The sequence below is a fragment of the Myotis daubentonii genome, chromosome 1 (assembly GCF_963259705.1).
Source record: "Myotis daubentonii chromosome 1, mMyoDau2.1, whole genome shotgun sequence".
NCBI classification, from domain to species: domain Eukaryota; kingdom Metazoa; phylum Chordata; class Mammalia; order Chiroptera; family Vespertilionidae; genus Myotis; species Myotis daubentonii.
Genome location: NC_081840.1, coordinates 202,778,272 through 202,804,931, shown reverse-complemented (window position 1 = coordinate 202,804,931; position 26,660 = coordinate 202,778,272). Strand labels below are relative to the sequence as shown.

Sequence of the window (26,660 nt, the reverse complement as noted above, 5' to 3'; positions counted from 1 at the left end):
GAGAAGTGCAAGTTCGGCGCGGACCGGGCTCCTGCAGAGAGCCGCTCAGAGGCGTGCGTGGCAGGCGGGAGACCCGGACGCGAAGCGCCCGGCACGAAGGACGGGCTGCCTCCCCTACTTCGGGCAGCTAGACCCAAACTGCCCCGACTGCGCCTGCCCTTCTAGGTTTTTCTGGGAACACTTCGCGTGCTTTGTTTCAGACGCCGACCCATCTTTCTTGGTTGGTCTGCAGCTCCACCAATCCCGCCCGCGACGAGGCGGAGCTTCAGGGTCAAGGTGGACCCAGGCCCCAGCCTCGCCCCTACACGCGCTTTCAGACCCCCGGGGTTGAGTGACAGCAGCCAGGACCAACCTGATCCTCCAGAGCGTGGTCTCCGCCAGGGGCGTTACGGGGACGAGGAGCCCGGACCAATCGCATTGGACTCCAGGGGGCGGGGCCTCTTTGACCGCTCCAGAACGGCGCGCTCTACACGCCTTTCGTCAAATGAGAGACGCGGAGGGGCGGTTCCTCAGCCGAGATTCATCCAATGGAGGAGGCGAGGTGGGCGGGGCCCGAGTGCCTGGCGGCGGGTCCTCAGCTCCCAGCCGAGGTGCGGCGAGCCGGTGGGGATACCGCGAGGCGAGCGCGGGATCGGGGCGGCCAGCGGGGTGTGAGCTGTCCGAAAATGCACTCGGATGCTGCCGCTGTCAGTGAGTAACAGCGAGGGAGCGAGCGGGTCGGGGCCGGGGGGCTGCCCACACTCTCCACTCGGGTCTCGCAGTGCCTGCGCCTCCTGTCCTGAGGCGCGCGGGGAGCCCCTGCCCGAGAGCCACCCCTACCCCTCCCGGGGCCGGGGCGGGCGGTGCCGCCTTGGGCAGCGCGGGGCGGGGGCGGGCGTGGGGGGGAAGGGGCCGGCCTGCTAGGGGAGGGCGGAGGTGAGGGGGGTGGGGACTGGCTCTATTTCAGTGTTGGGGGGAGGGGGGGCGGGACGTGAGATGAAGGGCCGGGACCCGAGTGTCTGGGGTGAATGGAGCTGGAAGCGGTGGCGGGCGCTAGCAGGCAGGCCTGGGGGTGGCACGGGAGGGGGAGTGAGGGAGCGAGCGAGCGGGGCGCCGGGGTGAGGGCTTCCTCGGGGCTGAGCCGAGCGGTGCGGTGCGGGCGGTTCGGGGAGAAAGGCGGGTGAGTGCTCGGGGGAGCGCGGGGGCGGGGACAATGGGAAGAAGGGCTGCTTGGCGGGGGTGGGGGGGGGAACAATGGGGTGGGGGAATGGGGGCAGCGGCCCAGCGGGGCCGGAGGGCAGGCACCGAGATGAGGGCTGATGTAACGGGAGAGCGAGATGGTGGGAGGGATTGGGGCGCGATGGGATAGTTGGGGAGTCCGGCGGGCGGAGGGGCATTGGAAGACTGCTGGGGTAACTGGGAGTGGCACCTGGGGGTAATAGGATGGAGCAGGTGCTGGGAAGGCAGAGTCATTGTGAGTAAGAGGAGAGGAAGGAGCCGAGGGTTTGGGGTACAGGATGGGGGCCGGGGTAAAAGAGGTGCGGTGCGGGTGAAGAGCTAGTCGGGAGGCCATGGGGGTGGGGAGGGGCAGGGGTGTGGGCTGTCATGTCTAGATTCCGTCGGTGCAGAGCTTAGGGGTCGGGGGTGGTGGGCCAGGTGAGTTTTGGGGAGATGTTTCCCCTATCCCCCATCAAGGGTCTCTGGAGTGAGCTTCGGGGTGTGGAGAGCGAAGGGGGCGGGGTGAGGAGGAGGGGGCGGGGGAAGTGCCCCGAGGTTGGCGCCGGCCGCGATTCCCCCGGAGCGGCGGGTAGCGAGGTCAGCGCTGGTGCGGGCCCCGGCTGTCGGACTGGGAGGTGGGGTAGGGGCGCGGGGGGAGCCGGCGAGGTCGGGCCCTGGAGGCCCGGTGGAGGGTGGTCTGCGTAGGGGGGGTGTCGAGGTCCCCGGCAGTCCCTGGATTTGGCAGGCTGTGACGCAGTTTTCTAATATTTGGTCGCCAGGTGCCTCGGGACCCGCGTCCCTGCAAGGGAGCTCGGGGTCTGAGACCCCGCGTAGCGCCTGGGAGGCCGGACCTTCCCCAGCGCTTTAGGGGTTTCCTTTAGGGTCTGGCTCCGGTTGCCGGGTGTGAAGGGGAAAGGCGGTCCTATGGAATTCTGGGACTTGTAGTCCTATTCGCGGTTGGATTGGGTGCACGTGGGTAACTGTGGAAACGAGTCCCAGAATGCAGCGCGCCCCTCGGAGCCTCCCTTCTCTGCTAACTCGTGCTTTATTCCCCGCGGACCCCAGAGTGCTCTTGGGAGGCTCTTCTGTCCACTGGGACAAGACGAGGGTCACTAGACCGTCTCCCTTTGTCAGTGGGAGGGGTAGAACCAAGCAAGTGCAGTGCTTTCACACTTGGGTTCTTGATCCCGGACACTTGGTTATTTTCCCCCTGCATGTGGTGGACTTATTTGTAGAATAAATGCTTAGTCTTGAACCATCGCACATAGGTTGTTGGAAAAACATTCCAGATACAGCGCAATATAAAGCAGCATTTTAGGATGGTTGTGTGTAAACACTAGGTTAAAAGGTATAAAAGGTATACCTTCTATAAATATGGGGATGCAGTGGAGACAAATGTGACCCTTGTGATGGTTATATATATTATGTGTTCGTATTTCTTGGGTTGTTTGGATTGTCCACGGATGAAGAGATTTTTTGAGAAAAGATGAACTTGAATTGAGTGATGGAGGTGGCTTAATGGAATTGAGTGGTCCCATTCATAAAGCCAACATGAAAATGTGAAGATAAATAAAGGCAATATGTCTTCAGTTTTCAAAGAAGCTGAAGCAAATAGACTAGTAGAGGAAGGTAAACTCAGTGGAGGACCTTTAGAGGTTTTCATGGTGTGTGTTTTTTGTTGTCTTTTTGCTGTGGCCTGTAATTTCTTTTACCTGACTTTATAATATGAGACCATATTAGTCTGTAGACTCCTCAGACATTACATCCTTTGCAGGTTCCCTTTACCATTTATATGCAATGATTTAAAAAATCTGTAATATAGAGAGGCCCATAAGATTAGCTCAGAGATGATAGATCATTTTTATGTGATGTATTTTTTTGGTTAATCCTCACCCGAGGATATTTTTTCCATTGATTTCTTTTTAGAGATTGTGGGAGGAAAGGAGGGGGAGAGAGAGAAACTCGTGAGAAGGACACATTGATTGGTAGCCTCCCCCACACATCTGGACCTGAACCCAGTATGTGTCCTTGACCAGGAATCCACCCCACGACCCTAAAAACGGTCCATGGGTCTAAACTCTAATCATTAAGCCACACTGACTAGGGCTTATGTGGTATTTTTGAAACTATTGGTAACATAGTCACTAGAAGAATATTATAATGACCCTAATGATAAAAATTTTACCAAAAAGTCCCAAGATTTGGAAACCTTTTAGTATGGTTACAAATATACGGGACTTGAGTACTTGATTTAATGATGGATCTTTTCATAATAGCTGAAAAATTGGTTAGTGTGTGTTTTTTTGGGAGAAATGATTTGTGTCTTTGTGGTAAAATATCCAGGAAATCCTTTGTGATATGTAAATATGTAATATGGACTTTTTTTTTAAAATGTACATTTAATCCTGGAAATAGCTCTCATAAAGGGTAAAGTATAAGAGGTTGAAAATAATAGTTGTAATTGTCTTCGAGATGGTGTTTTTTAAAGAAAATATTAGGTTAGTCATTTCCTTCCTCTTTTCTTTTTCTATTACATTCCAAAGGGCACAGGTATCCTTTACACACATACAACCCACCCCCTACCCTAGCCCTCCAAACTCTAGGTTTCTGTACATTAGCAGTTTACACTTTCTGCTCTGGTTTTTAGGTTCCTTGATTTTTGGCCATTTGAGAAGTCCTTTATTTTCTTGTGAACTTAGCTATGCATTTAAACAGATGTTTCTTACACTTTACCCAGACTTTTTGGACTCTCTTATATTGGGAAGGATTTTTTGGTTCCCTTGTCTATAACATTGCCAAAAAAGGAAGTCTCCCTAATTTTCTCTACCTTAGAGTACTTCTGTACAGTTATGCTTTTCTTCCTCTGTTCCTGCCTTTAAGAAGAGCCCTTACTAACATGTGATGACATTTTAAAAATGTTATTAATAATTTTCTGTTTTTATCTTTAACTGCTCCCAGAAGCTTTTATTAGCTTATTGCTTTCTTCTTGACCATACTAGTAGTATGTTTGGGTTAGTCTCATCTCAATAATAATAATATTGTTAACTCAGCAGTTAAAAATCAACCTGTCAGAAATTGACCTTGTGATGACCTCTTTTTCAATTAGGATGCCTTTGGCAAGTAACCCAGCTCAATTTAAAATGAATTAAATAATAGAGCTTATTTTCCAGTAGCAAGAAGTCTAGCAATACGACGACTTCTTGTCTAGATTCTAAGGATGGTGCAGCATCTTAATGATAACTTAAGAATCTATACTCTTTGCATCCTTTTCTTCTATATTTAGTATTTTGGCTTATCAAAAGTCTCAGGCTCATTGCCTCATGTTTGCAAAGTGGTTGCTGCAGCACCAGACGGCAAGCCTATGTAAGATAGGTAGGGAAGGAGTTTATTTACTTACAACTTCCTCTAAACAGAGAGGAGTCCTCTCCAGAAGGTCACCTTGGAGACTTCTTCAGTTTTATTAATTAGAACGGATTTCATGCCACTGCTACTTGTGAGGGAGGTTGAGAAAGTGAAATCTGGCATTTTCAGCTTCTGTCATGGGATATGGCCTTTGGTAGGGTGGAAAAGAAGGGTGAGGAGAATGCCCTGGGTTGGCCGCCTGAAGGTTATATCCCTGAACCAGCTACTTTGTCTAACTGTCCGTGGCTTGGTCTCAGTCTTTTTATCTGTTAATTTACTTTCTGCCTCATTCTAAAATAATTAGACGTGACCTATGAAATATAGATTAAAATCCTGTTAAAAGAAAATAAACTATAGATTTACAGGCTGCACATGAATGCTTGCCATATATTCGAAATAGGCCATGTATTTGGCTTTGAGCTTCTTAGTAGGCAAAACAAAGAGAAAAACAAAGCCAATGAATTTTATTCATTTGGGTAATGTAACCACAATTCATTTAATAACAAAGCTAGAAGCTTAGACATTTCTCATTCTCTTTCCCTGGTCAGTATTGGAAAAGAGGTTGCATATCTTCCCATGCCTGTTCCCTCTGGTATCTATCTGTTATCATCACCTTAGAGCTGATCCATCTTTTCTTATAACTAGAGGCCTGGTGCATGAGATTCATGTATGCGGGTGGGGGGGAGTCCCTCAGCCCGGCCTGTGCCCTCTCAGTCTGGGAGCCCTTGAGGGATGTCTGCTTGACAGCTTAGGCCCGGTCAATCGGACATCCTTAGCGCTGCGGAGGTGGGAGAGGCTCCCACCACTGCCACTGTGCTTGCCAACTGTGAGCCCAGCTTCTGGCTGAGTGGCGCTTCCCCTGTGGGAGCGTACTGACCACCAGGGGGCAGCTCCTGCATTGAGCGTCTGCCCCTTGGTGGTTAGTGTGCTTCATATTGACTGGTTGGTCAATTTGCATATTAGCCCTTTATTATATAGGATATAGGATAACCAGTAATCTTTTTCCCTTGCTCAGCCTCCTGTAAATTTATCTTTTCTATCAGCAGTTGAATCATTGTCCTTTCCATTCCCCTACCTAGAAAACTTGAGGGCTCCCAGTTGCTTACTGAAATACATACTCATCAGAACCTGGGTTTGAACCAGTTTCTGTAGTTTAAGCTATTTCTTCCCCTGGATTTCTGCTGCCTACTGTGCTCAGTGCTACTTTTTATGGAACTTTTCTTTATTGTATTCATTGTTCCCTTATCTAGTAAGACTCTCTCCCTACACTGAATCTCCAAAGTACTGTTTACTTCTCTTCTCAACTTTATCTTACATAACAATAGCTGCTTGTTTACTTTTTGTTCCCCTCCCCAATTAGATTATTACTCCCTTGAAATCTGGGACTATGTCTTACTTAGTATCCACTTTATTGTCCAGCGTGATGTCTTCCTTAGGTCATTATATATATGTATTGAATGAATTTAGCTGGTTAACTCTTGAATAGTTTGTGAATTATCTGGAAAATTGTAATTCTTCCTTCTGCTATCCAGTCTGCTTCTAGTTGTCTTTCATTATCTTCAGATTTTTTTCTTCAGGGAATGCTAACTTTCATTTATCTGTGCCTTTTTTGACAAAGTCAGCCATATGCAGACCGGTTTAAATGATATTTCTTTTAAAATGCATGCATATATCAGTTTTGAGGAATGTCAATGGCATGGAGAAATTCTTAAAGAGAGAATAAAATGCTAATGTACTGAGGAACTAGGAGTCTGCATGGGGAAAGTACATGTGTGCATTTCAGATCTGGCATCGAATGGTCCTGTGTGGAGGAGGCTAAGGCAGGGCTTAACAGGGCTGATATTAGGGACCTCGAGTGTTTCTGCATTTTCCCTTTTTTTGTCTTAAGGTTTTATTTCTGGTCTTAAGGTTTTATTTCTGAATATTACCAATACATTCAGTCAGTGAAAGGCTTTCTTCATTTAGAAAGTAAACTTTCTTAGTTGGAACTGAATTTTCTGAGAATCTGACATTAATGCTGATGTCTTTTTATAGTTGATCAGCTTGAATTAGTGTTAATAGCTTTTCATAGCTTGTTCTTTTTTCTTATTCTGAGATTCAGGTTAGAAGTACCTCTTGAGAATTAGTCTTTTAAGCAAAACATTTAAAAATATTTGTGGCTATAAAAGAGGTTATAATTTGTGGCTTATGTTTTAAGTAGAAGGTATCAAAACACTACATTTTGTTTACCTATTTTTACTTTATTTTTAATCCTCACCTGAGGATATTTTATTTTTTAGAGAGAGTGGATGGAAGGGAGGAGGAGGAAGAGAGAGAGAGAGAGAGAGAGAGAGAGAGAGAGAGAGAGAGGAAATCAATGTAAAAGAGACACATCAATGGTTGCCTTCCAGCAAGTACCCCAACTGGGGCCAGGAACAAGCCTGCAACCCAGGTATGTGCCCTTGACTGGAATTGAACCATTGACCCTTCGGTCCGAGGCCCAGTGCTCTAACCACTAAGCACCGGCCAGGGCTTATTGTAGAGACTATTACAGATGTCCCCATTCTTCCCCTCCCCCCACCTCTATCCAGTCCCACCCCCCTTCCCTCTCTAGTAGAAGGTGTTGAAATACTACATTTTAAGTAGAATCATGTATTTTAGCAATTATTGCATGACAATTTCAGCTCTAAGAATATTTTTCATATCATTTCACTATTTAAACAAACTATCTGCTACTTCAGGTTTGAATTTTTTCTTTTAATTAGAAAACGTTAATGAGTTATATTCAAACTAGAAGGTAAGCTTGTAGTTTTTGAGACTAATTACTATACTGAGTAAAACACTAAATAATATGAAAAAGACCCCACCCTTCCCAAATAGCATTACCTCTGGGTATGATTCTTTTTAGTTCTGTCTTTGAGTATTTTTTCTTGTGAATATTTTTTTTTTTTTAGAACCGTTCATTACTGATCTATATCAGCAGTTTTCAGAGAGATGGTGTGTCATCCATTTGTGTCTGTGGTGGGCCCTGGACCTGGCTCTTCCTCTGATTGGGGAATTCTTACCTTTTCCAGCAGAGCTGTACAGACACACCCACCCCGAGTGTGACTCTGAAGCTGGAGGCTTGTGATGGGAAGAAGCAGGGAGTACCTACAGGCCATTTGGAGAGGATGATGGACAGTGGTGGCAGCTGTGCTATCGCTATTTCTATTTCTAGAGTCTTTGGAGACTGTGGTCCCAGGGGCCAGGCTGGCCCTGGCTGGGTAGATGGTGCACTCTGCTGTGTGCCCTTAGGCATTGTTTTGGTTGTGTAGCTGATGCAGTTGGTTGTCCGGATTTCCTCAGAAATTCTGTGAACTGTCCAATAGCCTTTGAAAAACAAATCACTATTGAGTTTAAATTAGCTAATTGATTTCTGATGCTCACAACTGAGACTTCTGACAAATTCAACATCCAGACCTGTCATGGGTCAATTCTGGGTAGAGGCCCTTGTCGAGAGCAGTGATCTGCCTGGTTGGTTCAGTGTAAGCGTCCTGGCTCCAGGTGACTTAGGACTGAAGGAGCACACAAGCGATGTCACTTGTGGGGCTGCCTTTGCTGGTGGTGATCAGGCAGGACTCAGACACACACATCAGTGTCCCCCCTGGATGTCATCATATGGAACTCTTTATTGCTGTCTTTCCCTAATCACCTCTTTGTCTCATCCTCCTCCCTCCCCTGCCCCCCCCCCCCCCCAAAAAAAAAGAAGAAGAGATGTTGTGTTGCATTACTTCTTGTGCATCTTTTCGGATCTGACTTGAGAATATTAGCTGTGGGAATAACATTTGTGGCTATTTTTGGAGGAATATTTGTTTAGCCAAAATTCCTATCTGATAGTTCTAGTAGCTTTTTAATCAACTTTATTGAGTATAGTTTACATGTTATAAAATTGAATGTATACTAAATATACAGTTTGATAAATTTTGAAAATCTGTACTGGTGTTGTCATTTTAATAGCATGGTCAGGGAAGACCTGATTGTGAAGGTTTTAAGATAAGACCTGATGGAGATGAGGGGCATTCCAGGCAGAGGGAACACACATGCTGAGGCTCTAAGAGGGGAACAGGCCTGTACAGAAGAACAGCAAAGAAGCTGGTGTGCTGAGAGTGGAGTTGGGGTTGGACTGAGGAGAAAGGAGGAGGAGGAAAGATCAAAAGTGATCTGAAGGCTTAAAGGAGGTAAAACTCAAAAGTGTTTAGAGAAGTGCTTGGCACTTTTCTGTTTTTGTTGCTAATGATCCCTGGGTAATGACAGTCTCCTTTTAGGCTTTAAAAGGAGAGCCTGGAGAGGAAAAGAGATGTAAGAACCACCAAGTGAGTGAGGCATTTCCTCACTCAGCCATTCACCAAACATTGAGGTTTTTCTTGTTGCCAGGCACTGCTGTAACAAACATGACTGAGTTGGGTGGTCCCCGTGTTTAAGGAGCTTCCTTCTAGGAGGTTAAGTGGTAGAGGCAGAGAAGTAATGGACCGTGGAAGTACGGGGCGATGGTTGCTGGGTTAGATGAGTGCCAGGGTGTATTGGGAATAAATATGGCGTCATTAAAATCAGACTTCAGAGAAGGGTTAGCAACTGTCATGTGGGTATAGTTTTTGAAGTTTTATTATATGAAGAAAAGGATCTGTGTGCAGCTGGTTGGTGAGGTGGGAGGGTTGCTCTCCAAGTAGAGGGAGGAGCATGGGTGAGAGTACCTAGGATTGTGGCTGCGGGATGGGAGTTTGGGAGGCTGAGTGAAGGGGAGAGGAGAAGGAAGGGTGGGCTGGAGCTACATGGGAGAGGGTTGAAAAGAGGCACCAGGAAGTGAGAGAAGGGAAGAGAGAGGTCAGAAGGTGGGTGTAGGGAGAGAGCAGGAACAAAGGGGAATGGGCACTGGTGATAATTCTTGGGCTGGCTCAACTGCTTTGCAGCAACCCTCTGAAGTCAGTTGTGTACCATTATTATCCCCATTTTATAGAGGAGGAAGCTGAGGTGCAGAAAGGTTAATTAACCTTCTCAGGTTAACTCTTTACAGTTTGTAAATGGTGGGTTGAGATTCTTACTCAGGCATTCTGACTCCAGGGTCTAGATGTCCCACCACTTCCGGTGAAGTGATACTCAGCATTTTATTTGTGCTTTTGGTGTAACCCTTGTGGTAAACCTGCAGGTATATTGGAATTCCATATTTTCTCACTGGCCTGTGAATGATGACAGCAAAGCAGGTTGATATGATTATCTACATTTGGCTTTGGCTCTGTTCTTCTTGGAATGGGTCCCAACAGGATGAATTCCTTCCCCCCCCCCCCCCCCCCTTCAATTTTCTCATTTCAGGCATCTTACTTGCCATGACAGTAGGCATTTAAAAGTGGATTCTAATTGTGGAAAAAGTATTTCCATATTTTTTCTTTTTTTTAAAAAAATATTTTTATTGATTTCAGAGAGGAAGGGAGAGGGAGATTGAAACATTAATGATGAGAGAGAATCATTGATTGGCTGCCTCCTGTATGCCCCAAACTGGGGATCAAGCCACAACCTGGGCATGTGCCCTTGACTGGAATTGAACCCAGGACCGTTCAGTCTGTAGGCCAACACTTTATCCACTGAGCCAAACTTTATCCACTGAGCCAGGCTAAGGCTTCATACATTTTCTTAACTCACTTTTAGCTTTAGATATATTTCAGAGATATTGAACAACATTTCAGAGAAACCTGAAAATATAAAGCTTACCTTTTAGTAGAGCTACTAATGTAGTTTTTGTGTAACATTTTTGACATTTTTTTCTTTTTCTGTTGAGGGTGAATTTAAATCTTTTTTTTCCCTTTAAGATCTCTTTCTACAAATGCCATTCGCAAAATTAGATTATTTGTTCTTCATTAAACAGAAAGCTGAGGATAGTTGTACATTCAAGTCCCGGCTATTGAAGTCAGTGGTTTTAAGACCAGTGTTTTTAAGGCCTTATTATCTTATCATCTCTTCTACCCTGTCTTTACTTTCTTTTTAAAAAATTGATTTCAGAGAGGAAGGGAGAGGGAGAGAGATAGAAACATCAATGATGAGAGAGAATCATCACTTGGCTGCCTCCTGCCTGCCCCCTACTGGGAATTAAGCCTGCAACCTGGGCATGTGCCCTTGACTGGAATCGAACCCAGGACCCTTCAGTCTGCAGGCTGACACTCTATCCACTGAGCCAAACCAGCTAGGGCACTTTTTTTTTTTTTTTTTTAAGAGAGAGTGGGAGGGAGGGAGGAGAGAAAACATCCATGTGGGAGAGACATTGATTGTTTGCCTTGCGCATGCGCACCAACCAGGATTGAACATAAAATCCATGCAGGTGTCCTTGACCAGGAATTGAACCTGAGACTCTTTGGTGTGAGGAGCAACGCTCTAACCACTTGCACACCAGCCACTGTCTTTACTTTGTGATCTTCTAGATTCAGTCTGTTTTAGGCTCTTTCACGTTCCAATAATAATAGGGATTAAAATAATGAACCTTTATATTTGCCTAGGAATGGACCAGGACTGTGCTAAATGCTTGGCATGCATGGTCTAATTTAATCCTCACAATAGCCTTGGGAAGAGGGTCCTGTTATTTCAGCTGAACAGATGAACACACTGAGACACAATAAGGTTGGGTAGGAGAAGGGTCACTCAACTGGGATGCCCCAGAGCTGCGACTCTACCCCAGGGCTTTCTGATGCCAAAGCTGCACTCTTGAACCTAAATCTGGGCTCTTAAAACATTAGTGAGGTTAAAGAATGATTTTTTTACTCTGAACTATGGAGTGGATCTGTGTTCTTCAGTGGGAGAGTGGGGTGAAGGGAATGAATCTAGGGCCTTTTGTACCTTGTCACATTTGGAGTGCAGCCAGACTGGGTGTCCTGAAGTGGCCGACTCCTTGGAGATGGCTGCTGCAGGCACAGGCTGTGAGGTGGAAGATAGGGTGCGATGGTTTCTCCTCCCAGCCTGTTTTATGGGTCCTGTGAGAGAGTTAGGAAAAAGCCAGCAGTGGTGTGCTTGGATGGCTTTAACTTTGGATCTTGTGTTTAGGGAAAACGCTGAGTCACCTAAGATGACCTGCTTCCCACTGTAGTGATTTTCCCCTTTCCAGTACCTTTTTGGCTTTGTGCCTGGTAAATAGCAAATATTTATTGATGACAATGAGGTGATTTAACACCTTCATCACTGCTACTTTGTTACTTTTCATTTTTGCCTGGCTTTTCAGCTTTGTAATCTTTTCCCTGAGTCTTGATCTCTCACCCCCCTTCCCCCCAACACACACACACATACTTGTGAATGAGTTGGATTCCTGTCTGCTTTGTGCTGAGGTTGTTCCAGGAATAGATTGGCTGCCAGCAGTTTGGGGATTGAGTCAAGGGTGGGAACAGAACTCAACTCTCTGGTTGCACATTAGAATTACTTGGGCTGCTTGAGAAAAGATCAGTGTGTGTGTGCCCCCCCTCCCCCCGCCCCATTTTTATTTTATTGATCTGGATTAGGGCCCTGGCACTGGCATTTTTTTCTAGCTCCCAGGGTGATTCTGATGTGCAGTCACTGGATTGGGCTTAAGTAGCTTAATTAGTAAGTTGGGTTTGGTTTAAACTGGGGGAGAGGGCTCAAAGCTTCAGCAGCTCTTCCTGGGCCCTGCACTGGGCGGGGAGTGCAGACCGTTCCTGTTCGCCATGTGACATCACAGCCAGCACACAGGTAGCTCTCACCCGGTGCCAGGCACTGTTCTAAGCACATTGCAGCACATTTAACCCTTATGAGGATGGCAATATTATCATCCATTTTATAAAGAGACTAGAGGCCTGGTGCATGAAATTTGTGCACTGGGGGGCGGCTGTCCCTCAGCCCAGCCTGCAACCTCTCCAATCTGGGACCCTTCGGGGGATGTCTGACTGCCCATTTAGGCCCAACAATCCAGGACTGCTGGCTCCCAACCACTCGCCTGCCTGCCTGCCTGATTGCCCTGAACTGCTTCTGCAGTTTGATCACTAATTGCCAGCTTGATCACCCCCTAACCACTCCCCTGCCAGCCTGATCAACGCCTAACTGCTCCCCTGCCAGTCCGATTGCCCCCAACTGCCCTACCCTGCAGGCCTGGTCGCCCCCAACTGCCCTCCCTGCCAGCCATCTTGTGACCACATGGGGGCAGCCATCTTGTGCGAGGGTGTGACGGTCAATTTGGATATTACCACTTTATTATATAGGATTACCACATTCAAGGTTTTAGTGAAGCTGACCCACAAACATAGCTTTTGGTTTTTCCTATTTTTTCAATATGGAAAACATTTCACAGCTTTGTATTTAAATAATTTGTTCTCAAATAGGAATACATTTGTTTCTACAAATGAGATGTATGCCTGTTCCATCTCATATAGCTAAATGACTATCAATCAGTATGCCAAGATGTAAATTGGTATTGTGGATCATTTAAAACACTACTTTTTATAGTGTCAAAAAATAAAACACTAGGCTTCACTTTATGGTAGATTTTATATTCCAAGTCATTTTGAGGTAGAACTCAATTTTAATGATCTTTATTACTTAAAATTGTATTTTGTGCTTTTCTTTTAAAATCACACGTTTGAGCTCATATGCAGATCTGGGCTGACTTGTGATCTGACCTGCTTTTTACACTCTGGCTTCCAGGACACTGAGCAACTTCCAGAATGTTGCAAATCTAGTACCAGCATTTTAAACATGTTCTAGTCTCTACGTCATAAAACCCAAATCTGCACTCTCTCCCACGTGCATTTCTAGTTTTTCTTTCACAGTAACACTTCTGGAACAAGATTTTTATGTTTCACGTATTTTGTCCATTCTCCCCCCCCCCCCCCCCCCTTCCCCTGCTGAATCCTCAGCCCACTTCATTCTGGCCTCAGTTCTGGCTTCAAAATCTTCACCAAGATTACAGAGTAACTTCCACTTGCTAAGTCCAGTGACTGAATACTTTTAAAGCATTCATTCCCCTGCTTATTGGTACCTGTCGTGTGCTAGGCTTTTGCTGTTCTATGTATTGGGATACAGTAGAGAACAATGCAAAAGAAAGTCCCTGTCCTCATGGAGCTTGAGCTCTAGGGAGAATGACAAAGCTTAAATATGTAAATACTAGAGGCCTGGTGCATGAAATTCATGGAGGTTGGGTGGGGGGGTTGTCCCTCAGCCCGGCCTGCACCCTCTCCAATCCAGGAACCCTCGGACATCCCTCTTGCAATCCAGGACCACTGACTCCTAATCACTCACCTGTCTGCCTACCTAATGCCCCCAACTGCCCTCCCCTGCAGACCTGGTCACCCCCAACTGCCCTCCCCTGCTGGCCTGTTCTCCCCCCAACTGCCCTCCCCTGCTTGCCTGGTCACCCCCAACTTCCCTCCCCTGCTGGCCTTATCACCCCTAACCCCCTGCCAGCTGATCTCGCCCCTAACTGCTCTCCCCTTCCGGCCTGATCACCCCTAACTGCCTCTGCCTCAGCCCCCACCTCCATGGCTTTGGAAGGAAGTCAGACATCTGGAAGATGGCTGGTCTAATTAGCATATTACCTTTTTATTAGTATAGATACATAAAACAATAATGTCAAGATCACAGAAGACCTCAAACCGTATGATTCCATTGATATAGAATGTCCAGAATAGGCAGATCTATAGAGACAGAAAGTGGATTCATGATGGCCTAGGGCTCAAGGAGTGGAGGGGAGAAATAGGGAGTGGCTACTAACGGGGTGATAAAAATGTTTTAAAATTAGATTGTGGTGACGGTTGCACAACTCTGTGAATACACTGAAAACCATTGACTTACGTACTTTAAAAAAGGGTGAGTTGTATGGTTTGTGAACTATATAATAATAAAAGCATAATATGCTAATTAGACTTTAGGTCCTTCCGGATGTCCTTCCAGATGAAGCTGGGGTGCCATAGGGAAGCCGGTGTCGGCAGCCAGGGGAAGGAAGGCCTACTCTTGCACAAAGTTTGTACATCAGGCCTCTAGTATCTCAATAAAACTGTTAAAAAAGCATCAGAAAGTGGTGAGTGCTATGTAATAATCTAAATCTGGTGGGGAGTGGAGGTGCTGGTTTGGATAGGGAGGTCAGAGGAGACCTCTCTGACCAGGTGATATTTGAGTAGATATTTAAACCAAGTAACCTGTCAGGTCTGATGAGCATCAGAGGTTTTAGAGAGAGAAGGCACTTTAAATGCAAAGACCCTGAGGTAGGAATTCACTTGAGTATTCAAGAGGAGTGTGGCTGGAATGGAGTGAGTGGGAGTGGAGTGAGATGACTTAGGTCAGATAATGTAGGTTATGTGGGGCTTTGTAAGGGCTTGCTGAAGACTTGGATTCTTTTTCTTTTATTTTGCAGTAACAAATCCAGAATCTCTGATTGAAATCAAAGGTCCTTTGCATGTGGGCGGGGTTCTCCACTTGACATCACTGACATTCTCATCCTCTGTTTGTCTGAAGCCCATAGGAAAGAAGGCTACTGTTCTCTGGAAGGAAGGAGATAGAGCAAACCTAAACAGTGGCTCTCAACTGCACCACACCCTTGGCTTTAACAACAAAATTATTTTCCTTTTTTGTATCGCTGAGTAAAATTGCATTTCAGGAGGATGGGCCATGTCACCCAGGGCTTAGAGAATCTCTAAGCATTCCATATTAAATCCCATCCAATAAGAGAGGCCTAGCCCTACTACACTAGATCATGTCTTGTTCTGTTTCAGAAACATTTAGAATTGGGTACTGATTTTGATCATCTTTAATTTTGTCCAATTCTATTTCACTTTTTTGGCAATAATGTGGTCATTAGTCTGTCATTACCTCAGTGTCCAGGGGCTTCCTCACCCCAAGCCTTTACTGATTTGATCATTTTTATTGTCATCAAAAAGCAGTTATTAAGTACATATCTGTGCATATTGCTTCATTAAAAACTTTTATACCTGAGAGCATTGCTCCCTGATTGGTCAACTGGAGTTTAGCTAATAATAAAATACTTTCATCAATCTTTGGAGACCAGAAGAAAGAAGTGCACTTTGAATAGAAATAACATTGGTGTTACTGATGATATCTTTTTTTTAAAAAAAGATGGTAGGTTGTTTTTAGATTTTGCCTGTTGTAACTTAAAAAAATATATTACCCTAAGTTTGTGTGCTTGTTTTTTAACATCTTTGGGTGGGAAATGCTGTTGCTTTTTTTCCTTTATGGAGCATGAAAATAGATCAATGTTTGCTCTGATTAGAAATAAGCTAGCATCGGGGAGTGGACTTTGGATTGGCAATTAGAAGATGTGACTTACTCCCAGCTTGGCCATAGCTAGCTGTTTGACCTACTTGAGCTAATAAAATGAGAAGTGGACAAAAGGATATGCAACACAGCTCCTCTCTCTCATCTCCTGAATGCAGTCTTAGTGGTTCCCTTACAGTGCAATCACATTTTGCATCTAAGTTAGTTGTAAAGTCTGTATGTCAGGTGAAAATCACCCGTATTAGAAATATCCCCGGAAATACTTTCAGAAGGAGCCCCATTGGAGGTTGTCTCGGATAAATCCAGCACAGTCAGTTCTTTCCTCCAGCATTGGAATAGATTGCTGGCTCTTCAGTGGAACACCAGCTGAAGCAGCTGGTTTGTGTTTAGGGACCACATTTTATGAAAAATACATCTTTAAGTACTAGACTCATATAATGTGAGATGCACAAAATGTGATTGGCACATGGAAACCCAGCGGCTATGGGATTCATGTTGTCTCTCTCCCTCCTTTTTGTTGCCAAGTGAACAAAGTTGAATTTGTATGAGTTAAATGTAGATATTCTGTAGTTTCACTGTACTTAGGATTTCTCCTCTCCACTTTTACTGCCACTGTCTAACTTAAGGCCCTAATTATTTCCCACCTCAATCACTTCCAGTAGTATTCATGAAAGGCCATTCTAAATCCAGGCCACCTATCATTTATGCCATACATTTGTCATAGAATGATCTTCCTAAAATGCTCCTGATTTAAACAATATGCATGGCACTCAGACCTAGAGCAGTGCTTCTCAAACTTCTTCACCAGCCTTCTGCTATGGCAGAGGTTCTGTGGATTAAGTACCCTCAGGGTCCTGGGAGACTAGCTCAGTGTGGTGAAATGTCTTCAAAGTCTTGTGCCATAATTCTGTTTTCGTATTCACGGAAAACTCTTGTAGATGAATTACCATTGAGTAGAATTGCTGCTTCTTGAAAGTGACATGTTTATCTGTTACATTTGCATATCCTGTGCTGGTCTGTAGGAGATTAAATCTAAACTCTGAAGCAGGATTCAGTGTCTTTTTTCCCCCCCCCTTACCTTCGCCTTCCTTTTGAGTCTCTATCACCATGCTGCTTCTCACATTTGAAGTTCTAATGGTTTGGATGCGCTGAAATGTTATAAACATACTGAATTTAGGTCTTGGTGTCTTTGTGTCTGCATTCAGTTATTCATTGAGTATTCCTTGAGCACCTATATGTGCCAAGTATTGTTCTAGGTACTAGGGATACAGTAGTCCTTCATGAAGCTTGCATTCTATTGGTAGAGGAAGATGACAGATATCAACACTAATAAAAGAGAAAAATGGTAATTGGCGTACGAGCTACCCTTTTCATTGGCTAATCAGGGCTATATGCAAATTAACTGCCAACTAAGATTGGCAGTTAACTGCCAACAAGATGGCGGTTAATTTGCATATGTAGGCACAATGCAGGGAGGCGAAAGGGAAAGCAGGAAGAAGCCCCCTGCCACTGACAGTGATCGGAAACCCAGGGGGGAGCTAAGAGCTGGGGGGCAGGGCAAAGGCGGCCCTGGGGCCGCCTTTGCCCTGCCCCCCAGCCATGATCGGAGAATCAGGTGCCTTTGCCGCCCTGGCCAGTGATAGCAGGAAGTAGGGGTGGAGCCAGTGATGGGAGCTGGGCACGGTCAAAGCTGGCAGTCCCAGGAGCTAGGGGCCCCTTGCCTGGGCCTAAAGCGGAGCCCACGATCGCGGGGCCGCTGCCACTTCAGGTCCCTGCTGCCTGGGCCGGACGCCTAGGCCAGAGGCGTCAGGCCTGGGCAAGGGGCCAATCCTGCGATTGGAGGGTGATGGGGGTCAACGCCTGAGGGCTCCCAGTATGTGAAAGGGGGCAGGCTGGGCTGAGGGACACTCCCCCCCCCCCCCCCCCACAAACACACACACCCAGTTCGTGCACCGGGCCCCTAGTATGACATAATATCATATGAGTTGGTACTAATGCCATACATAAAGAGAAGTAAAGCATGGTAAAGTGATAAAGAGTAAAGAAGGATTCCTGTTTGTTGGGTGTGGCAATAATTTGTAAGAAGGTGCTATTTAAATGGCAGTCTGATGAAATAGGAGAACAAGCCCTATTATTATTAGAGGGAACAGGGCTCAAGGCAAAGAGAACAGCATGTTCAAGCTCTTGAGGGAGGAGTATGCTTGGAGTGTTCACAGCAGCAGGAAGCTCACTGTGACTGAGAGGAGAGAGCGAGGGGAAGAAGAGTAGGAGATGAGATTGGATAGATGGGGTAGAGGCAGAGTGTGTAGAGCCCTGATAAGTCCATGATAAGGACTTTTCTTTTGCCTTGAATGCCTTCCCCTTCCATCAGTAACTTTTGGGTGAAATTGGAATTAACTTTAATTTGTTCACATGCTAGCTAGTTGCCCCTGTATTTACTGAATAATTATCTCTTCCCCATTGATTTCAAATGCAATTTTATCATATATTGATTGTGTGCTTCTACATACATACATACATACATACATGTTTACCAACACTCTTCCATTGGTTTATCTTCTTGCACACATACCATACATTTTAGTTACTATACAGCAGTGATGGCGAACCTTTTGAGCTCGGCATGTCAGCATTTTGAAAAATGCTAACTTAACTCTGGTGCTGTGTCACATAAAGAAATTTTTTGATATTTGCAACCACAGTAAAACAAAGATTTATATTTTTGATATTTATTTTATATATTTTAATGCCATTTAACAAAGAAAAATCAACCAAAAAAATGAGTTAGTGTGTCACCTCTGACACACGTGTCATAGGTTCACCATCACTGCTACAGTATTCCCCTGTTATCCATGGGGGATAATTTCCAAGACCCTCGGTGGGTGCCTGAAACTGCAGATAATACCGAACCCTATAGAGGCTATGTTTTATCTTAGGCATACATGCCCTTTCACTTAAAGGAAGCACTTTACAGCTCCTCTTTGGCATATCTGAATTTCTAGCATCACTGATCTTGAGCTTTGGGGCCATTATTAAGTAAAATAAGTATTACTTAAACACTAGTACTATGACACAGGACAGTTGATCTGATAACCAAGATGGTGGCTATTACCTGACTAAAGGGGCATGAGCTTATACAGTGTGAATACACACTAGACAAAGGAATGGTTCACATCCTAGGCAGCCATGAGATTTCATCACGCTACTACTCGGAATGGCACACAACTTAAAACTTATTAAGTTGTTTTATTTCTGGAGTTTTCCATTTAATATTTTTGGACTGTGGTTGACTGGTCAACTGAAACCACAGAAAGCAAAACCATGGCTAAGGGGGGACTACTGTGCCTTTATATCAGGCAGTGGCAAACTACAGCCCTTGGGCCAAATCTGGCTCACCGCCGAGTTTTGTGTGTGTGTGTGTGTGTGTGTGTGTGTGTTTTTTTTTTTTTAATATATTTTATTGATTTTTTACAGAGAGGAAAGGAGAGGCATAGAGAGTTAGAAACATCGATGAGAAACATTGATGAGCTGCCTCCTGCACACCCCCTACTGGGGATGTGCCTGCAACCAAGGTACATGCCCTTGACTGGAATTGAACTTGGGACCCTTCAGTCCGCAGGCCAACGCTCTATCCACTGAGCCAAACTGGTTAGGGCGTCCATCTAGTTTTTTATAAAGTTTTATTGGAAAACAGCCATACTCATTTGTTTGTGTATTTTTATGGTTGCTTTTGATCTACAATGGCAAAGTAGTTGCAACTGAGAACATATTGCCCAGAAAGTCCAAAATATTAATGATCTGACCCTCTATAGAGGGTTTACCAACCTCTGCTTTACCCTATATATTGATATCTGATAGGGCAAGTTCTTCCTCATTCTTTTCCAACAATGTCTTGGCAAGTCTAGCATGATGGTTCTTTCAGACGAGATCGGGCGCGTTCAGGGTGGTATGGCCGTAGACATGATGGTTCTTTCAGATGAACTTTAGAACCAATCTGCCAAGCTTACCTGACTCCCTCCCTTTTCCCACCTCTTTCTTGGGGGGCGTGGGGGGGGGGAACTGGGAGGCACAAAGCATAGGAATTTGATTGCATTTAATGTGTAGTTCAGTAAAGGGAGATATGTTTGATTTACAATACTGGGTCATTCCATTTCAAGAATGTAATATCGCTACATTTATGTATTTTAGTAAACTTTGTTGTTTCTTCATTTGACTTTATATATTTTAGTTTATTCTTACGTGTATTATTGCTTTTTGTTGCTGTTATAATTGAGATCACCTCCCAGCTGTATCTTACAAGTGACTATGGTATAAAGGAAAGGTTTTTTTTTTAAAATATATTTCATTGATTTTCTACAGAGAGGAAGGGAGAGGAATAGAGAGCTAGAAACATCAATGAGAGAAAAACACTGATCAGCTGCCTCCTGCACACTCCCCACTGGGGATGTGCCTGTAACCAAGGCACATGCCCTCGACCGGAATCGAACCTGGGACCCTTAAATCTGCAGGCCGACGCTCTATCCACTGAGCCAGACCGGCCAGGGCTAAAGGAAAGGTTTTGATTTTATATGCATTCAAATTGTTTCTGACCCTCTTATGTAAGTAAACTTCTATTAGGAGTGTTAATTTTTAAATTTGATGTTTTTTTGGTTGACAGCCATTGTCTGAACTTATCCATAATTGTTTCATTTTGAATATATCTCTGTCTATATTGTGGGTAGTGTGGGGGAATGGACTTTGACCTCTCAGTGGCATTCATTTTTTTCTTTTATATTATACTAGTGGCCTGGTGCACAAATTCGTGCACATTGAAAGGAAAATAATTAGAAGAAATATTTTAATATTGCTGTTCACCCTTTCTCTATAATAGAAGTATCAACAAAATTCATGATTGACAATGACAGATGGAAACACATGTGTGTGATTGGTGCTAGCAAGAGCTTTATATGTATTGCACATGCGCGAGTCAACTTAGCCTTTTATAGATATAGAATAAACTTGCTTAATTAGACCTGCTTTCTGATTTAGCTAATTTTTTCCCAGCCCAGTGAAGCACCCCAACTTCTCTTACAGATAATTGTCAGCAACACAGCAGTAAATATCAATATGAAGCAATTTATTATGATAGATCATGCAGGGAGAGTAAAGGATAAAATATTTAACTGCAGCAGTGTTTGACTATATTCTGCGCAATGAGAAAAACCTGAAGTCATTTTCAAGGTCCACCATTTCTTCTTTTCAGTTGGGTCAAGTTTCTAAGCTTTCTAAATCTCCATTTTCCAGCTAATAATAATAAAAAAAGGATTCCACTGAGTCTCCTATCTACGTATTCCAGGAGTTCTGTGAGGATCAAATGAGATGAGGCACAGGAAAATGCTTCACAGACATTTGGTTAAAGTGTAATTGTTTTCACCTGGCTATAAAGCAAGTCAGGTTCCTGGGCTGAAGAAACTGCAAGGAGGCTAGTTGCTAGAGAGAGGAAGCTGGCGTTGCTATGTGATGTCATTATCCGGCACCCACAGCAACTGTTTCTGGGCTGGGCTGTGGGCTGCATTTTGCACCATGGGGTCTCGGCAGTGTCGGCTGCGATTTGGTGGGCTGTTGCTCCAGGGTGGTGGCAGGGCCTGTGTCCCACTTGGGGCAAGCCAAGTGTTGTTTTGTGTGTGCTAGCTCCGCGGTGCCGTTTCTCTGTGTGCATCTTGGCAGCTCCTGCATTGAGTGTCTGCCCCCTGGTGGTCATTGTGTGTCATAGCGACCGGTTGGAAGGTGGGAAGGACACTTAGCATATTAGCCTTTTATATAGCTAGACTAGAGGCCCCGTGCATGAATTTGTGCAACAGTGGGGTCCCTCGGCCTTGCCTGCGGGATCAGGCTGAAACCAGCTCTCCGACATCCCCTGAGGGGTCCCAGATTGCGAGAGGGTACAGGCTAGGCTGAGGGACCCCACTGGTGCATGATCGGGGCCTGGGAGGGACACAGGAGGTTGGCCAGCCGGGGAGAGACCGTGGGAGGGCTCCAGGGTGTGTCCAGCTGGTCTCTCTCAGTCCTGATCGGCTGGACCCCAGCAGCAAGCTAACCTACCGGTTGGAGTGTCAGCCCCCTGGTGGTTAGTGCACATCATAGCGACTGGTCGACTGTTTGCCCACTGGTGGTCAGTGCACATCATAGCGAGCAGTTGAGCGGCCTTAGCATATCATTTGCATATTATGATTTGATTGGTTGAATGGCTGACCAGACACTCAGCATATTAGACTTTTATTATATAGGATAGATCACAGCAAATGGTAATAAAAATAAGCAAAAAAACAAGCACCAGAAACTTTATGCCCAGTCAGCTTTTGTTGGATATTTAAAAAATACCCAGAAAATAATTTAGGCAAGCTATTTATCAAGCAGACTGTACCTTTTTACAGAGTCATTTTTTGCTTTTAATACAGAATATAGAGTTTGCTTATCACACAGGAGAGTCAAGCCCAGTCGCTGCTTTCCTGTGGAGAGCCATTTGATCATGGAATAAAGTTGGCTTAGCCTAGCATTATCTTTTGGAATAGAAATATGAGCCGGAGATTTTTATGAATCAGTGCTTTCCTAAGTATGTTCTCTGTAAAGCATTTGCTCTTTACCCTTAACATCTATTCCTTGAGGATGTGAAATCTGTTTTAGATTTTAAAGTCTATTTACTTGCCCTGAGCACTGAACAGATGAACCATAAATTTGATATGTGTTAACTTTTGTGGATTTATTTTTTAAGACCATTTTTGTCTTTTTTCCTTGAATTTGTGTCTCCTCCTACTTCATGAAACTAAAGAAAATTTTTTTATGTTGCTAGTTCCTTTTGTTTTTAGTGTGTGTGTGTGTGTGTGTGTGTGTGTGTGTGTGTGTGTGAAGTGATGACGAGATGTTGATGGTAGTTGACATCTGATAAGGAAGTGGAGAATTGCTGAACTATATTTCGTGATTTGTGAAATGAACCTTGTTACTCTCCTTGCCTGTAAGATGAAACTTCATGTACAGAACCTGGTCTTAAATGCTCCTGTATATTTTGTTGTGGAGATTATCATTATGAACATCATGGTATATGAATATGGCAATGCCACCAGAGGCTCTGGAGATGTACCAGGCCATGTGCCTCATTCACAGAGGAGAGAGCGCCAACTTTGGAGTTTCTGAGATGGGGCTTTATTGGACCTATGGAAGTTAGACCATTTTAGATAGCTGTGTGGTGTGGAAAATGGTATAAACAAATATAGTGCTAATTGATATCTTTTGTTGAGCACTTAGTATGGTCGAGGCATTGTAATGAATGTTTGTCACACCTAAGCTTTGTAACCTCATTTTACAGACGAGGACATCAAAATTTAGGTTAAATAACTGGTAGACCTAAGATTCAAATGAGTTGTCAGAGTCCAGAGAGAGGTACTAAAGCACAGTAGTATTTGGGTAGGAACTGTGTGTGTGTGAATGTGTGTTTACATGTATGTGTGTGTATGTGTAGAAGGATTTAGCGATTTTGTTTAGATTCTCTTATGTGAATTTTGACAGTTGAGTTAACATCAGTGGGGGAAAAATTATAGCATGGAGCGGGGCATGGCCTGGAAGCCACATTGCTCTATGATCTTTGGCAAGCCCCTTTCTCTTCCCTCCTGTGAGGCCTCAGTTAAAAAAAAGAATTCAGATCCTTGAGTTTTCTGTCTTTGTTTTTGTTCTTTTTTGGGGGGGCGGGGGGCAAGAATTTAACTCAGGATTTAAGTTCAAGATGATAATAGAATGTATCATTTGTCTTCCTGTTTTTAAATTGGGAGTATAAAAAGGAGAGTTTGGCTCAGTAGTAGATTCAGGGGGAGGGGTTGGTGTATGGTTAAGTTCCCCATTGCCTCTTGCAGGCCAGGAGAGAGATGTTGCTTCTAGCTTTAGAGATCTCTATCCATGCTTATTAAATATAAACATAAGTAAGTGAATACCCACATGTACATATACATACACCCACACACCCCTAATACTTTAAAACTTCTCTGTGCAATGCACTAATTAAGATGGAGAAGGTTCTGTGCCACATTATGTCACCATTTACTTTAAATATGGCGAAGCTATTTAGATGCCAAACAATTAACACTTGTCTATATTGAGACCCATTTAGAGCCTGGGGCCCTATTCTGCTTGTCTCTCAGCCAAAAACACTCATGGAACATTCTCATTGGCTGTAACTGTGTTGTTAGGTGTTTGGCTGTGGCCAGGTGGGCTGGAGCAGTACATGTGTAGCATCCATGTATGGCTGGCTGCTCCTGACAATGGAGTGTGAATGTCAGGGCTCTGCTGCCTGCTGGCCCCTCTGCCCTGTTAGGCCAGCCAAGACCTGGATTCCTGCCATGATTTAGAAAAGAAAGCAAAGCTTTCTAAATACTGGCAGGAAAATCAGCTTGCTTTCCAGATTCAAAGCAGCTGCCCAGAGTCCAGTCCTCCTGCACAGACAACTTGTATTGTTGTCTTCTCTTGGGTTTGTTCTTGGCATCTGATACATGTCCCAAGTAAAATGTGGTTGATAAAAAATTTAGGTTACAAATATTAAGGGTGATATTTTTTTCTTTTTTATCAGAATGGCATAATTTGGAGAGTTGCAGTATTTTTTCCAGGTTACTTTCAAGACTAACCTTTATGATAGTAAAGACAAGCAACTAATGTAAATCTTGATATTTTGTGAAAATACATCTGTTGATGCTTATGAAATTATTTATAGACTTCTGTCTCACTTTTACATAGCCTAATATGTATGCAGGCATAATTTATAAAAGTCATTTGACATTAGAAATTCAAAAGCCTAACGGTTTAACTGAAAGTTTTATATTGTACAGGATTCTAAGATGGAGCAACTTAATTCTTCTCGTATGTCTGACTTAGAGTGTAATTTTGCAACTGTAGGAGATGATTCAATAGCTGATGCATTCTTTGCTTTGGCTATGTTTCTCTGAGTGTGATTTCTGTTTCTGTGTTTCTGTGGCACATTGAATATTGTGGTACAAGTAAGCATAGATTCCATCACAGGGCTCAGCCTACCAGACTCAGAGTTTGCAGGATAATTCTTTGGTTTGTCTGTGTTTCACTAATAGGAGGGGGAGGGGCTTAGATTCCTTTTTTTGCTTTCTCTGTTGTATTAGAGCCAAAAAAATAAATATATTGTAAGAACTCTTGAATAGTTGAGATGCTTTTCTATTATTTTCTTGTTGGGAGCTTGATGTTTTGCTAGTAACTCTGGGAAGAGAAAAGGAAAGAGAAAGCCGACACGTTTCATTTGAGATCTGTCTTCTATTTCTATAACTTGTTTAATTTGCTAACATTGTTGATATTTTTCTATTAAGTTTAGGTTCATTGCTGGTAGGATTTTATCACTATTGAAGTATTTTGTTTTACCTTACAATCCACATGAAAATTTCATGAACATTTGGTTGGGAACTTAACTTTATTGTCAGACTATTTCTAGGAGATAGGTCAGTAGTTGCATGTTGTATTTTACTTAATAAGTATCAAGTTAATGGAGATTCAGTTGTATCAAAACATTTGTTTATCATTACATCTGAGCTTTCTTCTTTTTATAGTCTTTGCAGTTTGGGAAATAAATGACACTGAATTTTCCTCTTTTTCTTTTTTAAAGACTTTCAGCTGAATTCTCATCTCTCAACACTGGCAAATATTCATAAGATCTACCACACCCTTAATAAGCTAGTAAGTCAATCTTTCAATGACAAAACTACCAGCTGTTTAAATAGTTGTTTTAAATGTAGTTGATAAAAAAAAATTAGGTTACGGATATTAAGATATCAGCTATTTATGAAAATATTGAATTTTAAAACTTGTTGTGATGGTGTGATTTCTTGGTAATAGTGAACATATTTCTTGCAGAATCTAACCGAAGACGTTGGTCAAGACGATCACCAAACAGGTATCTGTAAATGCTAATACTACTTAATTTTAAATAACCTTCCTAATTTAAAGTTACAAAGGAGAAATACTAGCAGGGAATGCTCAACATGGTAATACATTCCATTAACAAGTTGCTACTTGGTTGAGAATTTTTCCAGTGTGTGAGGCAGCCATTTACGGTTCCTTCTCAGTGGGAAATCTGTTCTGGGGCTTGGCTATGACAGACTACTTCCGGCCCTTTAAAGGGGATGAGGATTCTCCCTAGTGGTTTCAAGTTGTCATTTCTCTGCTGAAGTATTTTAGTTCATACTAAAAAGTCACTACAGTAATACAGTTTGAAAGGTATTCCATAAGTGTTTGTTGAATTGAGATAAAATGATTTGATAGCTAGGTAGGGAGTATGTGTGTGTTGTCTAGGTCCTGAGGATTTACGAATGGGAAAATTGAAACTTGACTATTATAAATGATTCTCTAGCCCTGTTAGTATTCTAATCACTCGGGTGGACTTGTTAAAACAGATTGCTGGGTTCCACCCCTAGTGTTTCTAATCCTGTAGATTGGGGTGGGGCCTCAGTTTGCATATCCGACAGGCTCCCAGAGATGCTGATGCAGGAGATCACACTTTGAAAACCACTTCTCTAAACTGTTGATAATCATAAAGTTTAGAACTTGCTCTTGATCTGTAGTTTCTAAAACTTCCAGCACAAATGTAAGTATATTTAAAAATTTTTGAGAATTACCACAATAATATATGACTATATGCTTGTTGGTAAATTTTGAGTAGCCTAAAAGTAAATTTAGAAGTAAAAAGTGACAGTCCTCTCACATCTCCCAATCCAACCTTCCCCCAGTTTAATGTTTAATCTTTCAGACATTTTTATACATGCATATATTTTTATAGTAGTGTTTTTTTTTAT

At 43.7% G+C, this 26,660-nt stretch overlaps 1 protein-coding gene across 7 annotated transcripts in view; it reads left to right on the top strand.

Moving 5' to 3' along the window:
* Window positions 1-527: 527 nt before the first annotated feature.
* DCUN1D4 (defective in cullin neddylation 1 domain containing 4) overlaps window positions 528-26,660 on the top strand; it is a 70,525-nt gene continuing 44,392 nt past the window's right edge. For 3 of the 7 annotated variants that reach the window (XM_059671506.1, XM_059671500.1, XM_059671533.1), the window contains exons 1-3: window positions 528-690; window positions 25,475-25,545; window positions 25,723-25,762. In XM_059671506.1, the coding sequence (XP_059527489.1) occupies window positions 528-690; window positions 25,475-25,545; window positions 25,723-25,762 (274 nt within the window). Of the gene's footprint in view, window positions 691-981; window positions 1,040-1,140; window positions 1,160-1,391; window positions 1,454-25,474; window positions 25,546-25,722; window positions 25,763-26,660 lie in introns of those variants that run through there. The other 4 variants (XM_059671552.1, XM_059671562.1, XM_059671524.1 and 1 more) reach the window with 4 other exon arrangements.